The sequence below is a fragment of the Mus caroli genome, chromosome 8 (assembly GCF_900094665.2).
Source record: "Mus caroli chromosome 8, CAROLI_EIJ_v1.1, whole genome shotgun sequence".
NCBI lineage: Eukaryota > Metazoa > Chordata > Mammalia > Rodentia > Muridae > Mus > Mus caroli.
In genome coordinates this window covers 96823692-96831358 of record NC_034577.1, presented here as the reverse complement: position 1 = coordinate 96831358, position 7667 = coordinate 96823692, and the positions used below count along the sequence as shown (strand labels likewise).

The 7667-nt window shown below is 55.3% G+C and overlaps 3 protein-coding genes across 12 annotated transcripts in view; 2 read left to right on the top strand and 1 right to left on the bottom strand.

Moving 5' to 3' along the window:
• Enkd1 (enkurin domain containing 1) overlaps positions 1 to 3293 on the top strand; it is a 4544-nt gene extending 1251 nt beyond the window's left edge. Inside the window, exons 4-8 of the mRNA XM_021170122.2 lie at positions 407 to 579; positions 2183 to 2308; positions 2429 to 2592; positions 2694 to 2830; positions 2922 to 3293. Of these exons, the coding sequence (XP_021025781.1) occupies positions 407 to 579; positions 2183 to 2308; positions 2429 to 2592; positions 2694 to 2830; positions 2922 to 3082 (761 nt within the window). The 3' untranslated portion in view covers positions 3083 to 3293. The remainder of the gene's footprint in view (positions 1 to 406; positions 580 to 2182; positions 2309 to 2428; positions 2593 to 2693; positions 2831 to 2921) is intronic.
• A 159-nt stretch (positions 3294 to 3452) lies between these two features.
• On the bottom strand, positions 3453 to 5824 carry Pard6a (par-6 family cell polarity regulator alpha). Of its 8 annotated transcripts, none has more exons than XM_021169661.1 (3): positions 5655 to 5824; positions 4556 to 4778; positions 3453 to 4339 (listed from the first exon to the last, which is right to left on the bottom strand). In XM_021169661.1, exons 1-3 carry the CDS (start codon positions 5667 to 5669, stop codon positions 3585 to 3587), a joined length of 993 nt encoding a protein of 330 aa, XP_021025320.1. In that variant the 5' UTR covers positions 5670 to 5824; the 3' UTR covers positions 3453 to 3584. The 8 variants fall into 8 exon arrangements, with proteins under 8 accessions (XP_021025320.1, XP_021025322.1, XP_021025317.1 ...); XM_021169663.1 differs by having other exon boundaries at positions 5686 to 5824; XM_021169658.1 differs by lacking the exon at positions 5655 to 5824 and adding an exon at positions 5147 to 5297.
• Positions 5749 to 7667, top strand: part of Acd (ACD shelterin complex subunit and telomerase recruitment factor) — a 3077-nt gene continuing 1158 nt past the window's right edge. Inside the window, exons 1-8 of one of the 3 annotated variants that reach the window (XR_002378521.2) lie at positions 5749 to 6051; positions 6132 to 6268; positions 6431 to 6524; positions 6613 to 6689; positions 6811 to 6967; positions 7076 to 7110; positions 7257 to 7408; positions 7488 to 7584. Coding sequence is in view for 2 of the 3 variants with exons in the window: in XM_021169656.2 (XP_021025315.1) it covers positions 5953 to 6051; positions 6132 to 6268; positions 6431 to 6524; positions 6613 to 6689; positions 6923 to 6967; positions 7076 to 7110; positions 7257 to 7408; positions 7488 to 7584 (736 nt within the window). In the remaining variant the exon portion in view is untranslated. Of the gene's footprint in view, positions 6052 to 6131; positions 6269 to 6430; positions 6525 to 6612; positions 6690 to 6810; positions 6968 to 7075; positions 7111 to 7256; positions 7409 to 7487; positions 7585 to 7667 lie in introns of those variants that run through there. The other 2 variants (XM_021169656.2, XM_021169657.1) reach the window with 2 other exon arrangements.

The window sequence follows — 7667 nt, the reverse complement described above, 5'->3', positions numbered from 1 at the left end:
TTTTATTACCCAATCTCCAAAAAAAAAAAAAAAAACAAAAAAACAATTGGCAGGGGGAGTATGGGAGTCACCAGTGAACAAGACAGGCATGTGTATAATATACACGGTGATTAATGGTATGCTAAATCATAAAATGTAGAAGATAACCAGGAGGGTGACTGTGGAAGGGAATAAGCTGGTAACGGTGCTGTGGGTATGATGTCTAACTTCCATGAAGAGGCCTTGGTTGTATTTAAAAATGTTTGTGTGTGTAAACCCAGGGCCTCTCTTCTACCAGACATCTCCCAGATTGTCTGAGAGGTCTTTCTGCCAAGGGTAGAGTGTGAATCTATATGCTCTCTAGTCCGAGTTGCATGGCCATTTGGTAGGGCTGTCCCTATCAACATTCCTCCCTGCACCCCTCCAGGGAAGGACCCAAAAGACCATGAGAAGGAAAACTTGAGGCGGATCAAAGAGATTCAGAGGCGCTTCCAAGACCAGGAACGCCGCCGGGAACAGGGTCAGCCTAAGCCACTGAAGGCACTGTGGCGCTCACCCAAGTATGACAATGTGGAGTCGCGAGTCAAGGCCAGGATGAAGGTATCTGTCCCGGGGAGGCAGACCTATCCATCTTGGCCAAGACAATTATATCTGATCTAACTTACAGGGCGTGAGTGAGTGCGTGTGTGCGTGCGTGCGTGCGTGTGTTGGGGGGGGAGGTGGTGATCACAAAAGACTAAGACATCTGGGTGGACCTTCTCTGGGGAGCTGATGGCATCAGGTCAAGGATTAGGCTAGAGGAAGAGAACATTCCACAGAGATGAAACCCCACAGGTAGATTCTGGGATCAGAGGGAGTAGTGGCAATGGGCATAGTGGGCATAATTCAGTTTGTAAGGGGGAGAAGCAGAGGTTTGAACAGAAAGCCAGCAGGGCACATATCTGGAAGAACTACCTAAGTGACTTAGTAAGGAGATATTGGAGATGGACTCATGCGACACACGCACACTAGGTACTCATATAATATACCCACAGCCTTCCTGCTAATTCATTCTTGGTTCCCCTATCTGTGTCTCTGTTTCACACAGCCCAGGCTGACCTCAAACTCTTTGACTTTCTAACTCTCCTTTGTCCACCTCCCGAGCACTGGGATTAAAAGTGTTCGCTACCACACTAGTTTCTCTTTTTCTTTTAATTCATTCATGACTTCTTTGAGATTAAAAAATATATATATTACATGTCTGGGTGGCTACATGTTTGTCTGTGCACCACAGAGTCCAGAAGAGGGGATGGGTCTCCTGGGACTGGAGTTACAGAGAGCTGTGAACTGCCCTGTGCTATTGCTGTCTCCCACTCCCACCCACAACCATACCCCCCACCCCACCATCTCCACTGCTACTTTGTTTCTAGACAGGGTCTCCCTGTGTAGCCTAGAATAGCTTCAAACCCAGGCTGTAGCCCAGGCTGGCCTTGAACTGGCCTAATTCTCCTGCCTTAGCCTACTGGGTTTGGACCACCACTCTCAGCTCATTTCTTTGAGTTTATAGCTTGCTCTTTAGCCCCAGGCTCTCCTTGGGTTCTCTCCATCACCTATCCTGGCCCCAAACCCTTACTCTTTCTCCCTCAGCCTCCTGAGTCCTGAGACTGCAGGCATGCACCGCTATTTCTTACAACATCTTTTTTTCCTGAGGACAGGGGCAGGCAGCAGCACCTAGGTTTTGGAGGTAGTTACTATTTCTCTATCCAGGGACCCTGAAAGAGACTCAGGATTGAGAGAACGGACAAGGTCACATGGGACTGTAATTAGGCTGGAGCATCTGTGGCAGTGCCAGGGGGTAGGACTGTGTCCAGGAAGCAGATGGATACACAGCTCTGGGTCTCACTGGTGAGCCCAAAATGTTATTGACGATCAAATCGAGGACAGTACGTCTAAGGGAGCGGCCCTTGGTCTTGGGGGCTTGGAGGCAGCCCTCCGTAATGTCCGGGTGCTAGCTAGGAGGGAAGGGTGGCGGTAAAACGAGGCTGAAGGAAGTAATAGGTTTTCTTTTTTTTTTAAGGCTGTGAGAGACAGGAGGGGACCCACAGAGATGATCATAGAAAAGTTCTTAGAGGAAGGAGGGACCGAAAGGGGGATGGCCTTGTGGGTTAGGGCCCTGACTTCAACCTCCCTGATTCTTCTGCCCAATCCGTACCCTACCTTTCAGGAGCTTGGCCCCACCTCTGTGACAGAACCTACCCACTTTCTGCGGGCACACTCCCGCTGTGGCCCTGGGCTCCCACCATCCCGTGCCTCCAGTCCTCAGCTCGCCCTTCCAGGTCCCCGAGCTAAGGTGAGAGAGCAGGTCTGTGGGGACTTGACGGCCATCTGCCAGGAGTCCTGCGGGTAGAGTCGGTACAGAGGTGAAATGTAGTGCCACGGGGTCTCCACTGTGCTTGCCATGTCTCTGCAGGGACCCGGCCTAGGCGTGGATTTCATTAGTCACAACGCCCTAGCTGCCAAGAGAGCCCCCCGGCGCCACTCCCGCTCCCTGCAGGTCCTTGCACAGGTTCAGGAACAGCAGCGCCAAGCCCAGGAGCGCTACAACGCCACGCAGAAAGGCCATGTGCCCCATTAGTGAGTAGGTCCCGTGCGCTGTCAAGTGCGGTGAGAGACCCCTGTGGAGGCTGAGAACCAGTGTGTCTTGGTGTCATCAGCCCCGGGCCTTTCCTTCACAGCTTGTTGGAACGCAGGGACCTGTGGCGGAAGGAAGCGGAAGCTCGCCAGCGTAGCCAGCCAGACCCGTCCATGCCCCCCGGCCACACACTCATGCCTGAGAATCAGCGGCTGGAGACCCTGAACAATCTGCTACAGAGTGAGTTCTTGGGCAAGGGTGGCGGAAAGGGAGCCCATGAGAGAACCATGCATCCCTACCCAACACTCACTGGTTCCATGCCCCTTTGTAGGCCAGAGTCAGCTGCTCCGTGAGCTAATATTGTTACCTGCTGGGGCAGACTCGCTGAGAGCCCAGGGTCACCGTGCTGAACTGGACCGGAAGTTGGTGCAAATAGAAGAGGCTATCAAGATCTTTTCCCGACCCAAAGTCTTTGTGAAGATGGATACCTAGTCCTTCCCTGCTTGGTACCCACCAAGAGTAACAGGGAGATAGATACGTGTGCAGATCACCACGTGGCTGCCAAGGGCAGACTCAAGCCCTGTCATAGCTCAAAGACAGGAGTGTTGGGGTGGGCAGAATCTAAAGCACTTCTTAGTCACCAGGGGCTGCAGAAGGGCCACCAGCCTCCCAACTTCTCTGTCAAAATTAAACCTTTTGTACATAGTGGCAGTGTTCCATAGGAGTTGTCTTAGAAATGCTAAGCCCAGTGGGCCTCCTGCTGCATCACCTGCCGTAGGATGCCCTCCTGCCTATGTCCAGGGAAGAAGGCAGACCTACAGGATCAGAAGAGATCGGGGCTGGGACACAGAAGGACCACATCTACATTTGTAGAAAACCTTTAATGTTCACCAGACTGAGAGGGCTCTGTGAGCAAGCTAATCTTCCCTCCCCAGCTGGAAAGTCCATGCCATGTTCCAGCAGCCTAAAGTGACAAGGGCTGCATCTTTGCCTGTCAGAGGCTGAATCCGCTAACATCGCCTCGCATGCCATTCCCCCAGCCAGAATTGGCTTGCTCCCTGCTATCCAAGGAGGGCAAAGAGCTGCCAGCACCAGGAAGTAGGCAGCCAGGTTGCAGGTCCCAGCACAGGGGCCCCTGAGACAGCCCATTAGAACAAGGAGGGTGGCGATTCTCAATGACCAGGTCACTGCTGTCATCGTCACTGTCAGGATCAGTAGGCCCAGGCCCTACAGAGGAAGGCCCTGTCAGACGCCCAGATGCCCCCCGTACCACATTATTACGCTGGTTGGCAGGCTTGACAGTGACGATGAGGTTGTGGCTGTTGGCGACCATCATGTCCGTCACTTGGTCCAAGGTCTTCCCGGCCACCTCAATGCCGTTGACCTCAAGGATCTCATCACTGACCGCCAGCAGCCCTGTACTCTCGGCCAGGCCCCCACGTACCAGGCGGGAGATGAAGATACCTGGAACCCGCTCCAGGCCCTGGGGAGCCACGCGAACACTCATGCCATCTCGAATGTAGAAGCCCAGGGGACGGTCTGAACCATGTTTGTGCAGCCTCACTCGTCGGTGGGTCTCAGGTAGTAGGTCCACATCTATAACTGAAGACACCTGGCGGAAATCTTGGGGCAAGCTGATTAACAAGGGTGGCCTGGTGCGCAGAGGTGCCACTGGTCGTAGCAGGAGCCCTTTCTTGCGCCTCTGTAGAGAGTTGGAGGCAAAAGCCAGGCCACTCGAGTCACCTTCTGCTGCAGGAGAGGGGGGGGAGGTACTAAGATTAGAGACTCTTCTCCCAATTGGACCTGTGATAGGGACAATGTCAACTGTTTTCCTGCTACTTGGAGGTCAGACCAAGGGCAGAGGCTACAGAATGTAAAGCCTAGGGGCCCTGGGTATGATCTACCCTAATATACCTGCCCTATCACCCTACCCCAAGAAAGCTGCCCACTGTACCCCATCCTCACCCCGTTTCTGAACCAAGAGGCGCAGAGGTGGGGGCCCGCTGGCCAGGGCCCGGTGCAAACTGTCATCGTTGGTGAGGGGGAGCAAGTCACCGTGAGCATCCGTATAGCCAAGCAGGACGTCCAGGCCAGGGATCTGGTGTACCACACACAGCAATCGCGAGAACTCCTGAAAGCCTCTCACCGAAGTGCGGGGTAGTGCAAAGCGTCGGAACTCGGCGTCAAACTGGAGGCGGGAGGGAAAGGGAACGGAGTGTCAGGACATCCCAAGCCCCTTTCTCACCACAGCACTGAGGCTGTCAGGAGAGGGAAAGGCTGCTGGAACAGCTGCAGCCTTAGGCTTAAACCTCAGCTCCAGTACAAGGGACACTGTCCAAGGTCTTTCTTGCTCTCCACATACCCAGGCCACAGAGGGACTCTGGAAGTCCGTAGTGGGAGGGAGGATGCGATGAGGTGAGGTAGACAGAAAAGCAGAATAGGACGGAGGATGGAGGACAGAAAGAGGTGATGGAGAGCCAAGGAGCTAATAGGGAGAGAAAGGGAATTAGGAGCGCCTAGCGCAGTGGCCAGAGCCGAGACCAGAGAAGCCCTTACTTTGCTCTTCACCTCGACGATGCTATCGGGACTGCGCGCCGGAGTCCTCTGCGGCCTGGCCATTGCGGGGCCTGGCGGGCGGGGGACAGTGCCCCACAGCAGCCCGCCGAGGCGCAGGTGCACAGCCCGGCCCGCTGGCCCGAGCCGCCCCGCCCCTGGCGGTAGCACTCGCCCCGCCCTCCCACCCAAGTCATGACGTCAAGGGGGACGCGACACCGAGAAACGTGGAGTCTACGTTTCCTAGGAAACGGAGACGGAGGCAGAGAGGGCTTCCTCTGTTCTTACGTCATTACGCTATGGTTCGAGCGTCCCAAAAAGGACTCGACCAATCCGAAGGCAGAATGAGGGAACTAACATTTATTAAGTTGTCCGTGCTGTCATTTCCATTTGGCCTTACAGGGCCGCGCATTTTGTAAAGGAAACTAAGTCAACATTTTAGGAAAACTCTGGAGGTCTTACACAGAGCCAAAGTGGCTTCAGGCCCCATTCTCTGCTGCAGCCTCCTAACCTGGATCGCTCTCATCCAAGCTAGTCCTTGCCTTTTCCTTTCCGGCTCTAGAGTTGTACTGAGGAACAGCTCACGGGCTCAGAGATATGCCCCGGTAAGAATAAACTGTCATCAGCCAGCAGCTAGGTCAGTCATCAGGACCGGGGAAGAGCTTGCGCAGGCGCAGAGCCGCGAAGGGGCGGGGTCTCAAACTTAGGACCCGCCCGGCGGTCACGTGCTTCCTCTCCCGCTAGAGGCGGAGCGGCGGTGCTCGCGGGAAGACCCATTCGTGGGGGTCGCCCAGGGTGCCGCCCTGCTAATGTCGGATTCAGGGTTGCTGGCCCTACAGCCCTGGATTCGAGAGCTGATCCTGGGTTCAGAAACACTGTCAAGTCCACGAACCGGGCAGCTGCTCAAGGTAAGCAGGTCGCTCAGATCCCAGAGACCCGGGTGGAGACGGCGGGAGTGAATTGACACTAGCCACTACTGTTGTGTTAGGTACTCCAGGACTCCGAGACTCCGGGCCCATCTTCCGCCCCTGACACACCTGACACCGGGGCCGTGTTACTTGTGTCAGACGGAACCCACAGTGTCCGATGCGTGGTGACGCGCAACGCCATCGACACCTCAGACTGGTAAGAGAAGTGCTACTTGTCTGCGGAAGGTGGGAGCCCAGCTGGCTAGTGCGACATTGAACCTGAGGTGGGCGGGTGCTGGAGAAGTGGGGAAAGCTCATTTCCCAGGCGTATGGGGGTTTGTGCCTGTGCTCTGGGCAGTGAGGGCTGTGCTCGCCGCAGGGAGGAGAAGGAGCTCGGATTCCGCGGGACCGAGGGCCGTCTCCTGCTACTGCAGGCCTGCGGGCTCCGCATTCAGGTGGCTCAGGACCATGCGGTGAGTGGTAAGGCTCACTTGGGCGGGTTGGTTACTGTACCTAGCTCTTTGTCACCACTCCTGAGACACCACTCCCCAACTCCTCCAGCCTGCGGAGTTCTACCTCCAGGTGGATCGCTTTAACCTGCTGCCCACGGAGCAGCCCCGGGTACAGGTGACTGGTTGGTAAGTGGTCCCTCCAAGGGAAGGGGATGTAGCTCAGTGGCAGACTACAGGCTTCGCATGGCTGAAGTCCTGAGGGCTTCAGTCTAAATCTCTCCATATTCCTCTCCCCAAAACAAAACAGTTAAATGAAGCTTCCACCCTCTGCCTCTTCACGCGCACTTGGCATAGATCTTCAGGTGAGAGGGATGGGCGTCAATAACCCTGATCACCTACCACCCTCCTCTTTCTCCCAGCAATCAGGATTCAGATGTGCAGAGAAAGCTCAATGAGTGTCTTGAGTAAGTTTGGGGTTGGGCCCTGAGGCTGTGCGCGGTATGGTCACGGGTGGCAGAGCTGGGTAGATTGGCATCAGAGCTGTCCCTGAGAAGTCTTCACTGTTTCTCTAGGGACCACCTCTCAGAGTCTGCTTCATCCAGTGCAGGTACTGGTAGGGGTTTCCCCGGTAACCCTACCTAACTCCCTCTGTGGTTGTCTCGGCACCTGTTTCCTCAGTAAGTCACTGAAATCTCTCACTTACCCTTCCTTCTTGTCGCAACTTCAATCCTTCGGCTAAAATGCTGGCCCCAGGCCTAACCCTGTCCCAGCTTCTGGATGAGGTGAAGAAGGACCAGGATCATCGGGGAGCCCTAGTGTGTCTAGCTAAGAGCTGCCTGGTGCTAAAAGGTCCTTGTACAACCACCCCCCTCACTGACTGGACCACCTCTGCCTCCCAGGCCGTGGTCAGTGCTGGGCTTTTTCTGGGAGGTTTCAGAGGGAGGGTTAGGCGACTGCCATGCTGAGCTCTCTCGCGTCCCGCAGGGAAAAGCTATGTTCACTGTGTCTGGCTCATTGCTGCACATCCCTGAGGGTGAGGAGCAGGTTCTGAGTTCTACAGGCTCCAGTCAGAAGGCACAGGGTAAGAACTGAATGGGGACGGGGGGGGGGGGGCCTCAAAGCCTACCACAGTACTGATGATTCTCTCCAGAATGCCAGGGACCC

Excerpts from the sequence above, each read along its gene's own strand:
- Pard6a (XM_021169658.1), bottom strand. The coding sequence starts at position 5,209 with ATGGCCAGGCCGCAGAGGACTCCGGCGCGCAGTCCCGATAGCATCGTC. Across the intron at positions 4,779-5,146 it reads TCGTCGAGGTGAAGAGCAAA|TTTGACGCCGAGTTCCGACG; the intron begins GTAAGGGCTTCT and ends TCCCGCCTCCAG. Across the intron at positions 4,340-4,555 it reads CCTCTTGGTTCAGAAACGGG|CAGAAGGTGACTCGAGTGGC; the intron begins GTGAGGATGGGG and ends CCTCTCCTGCAG.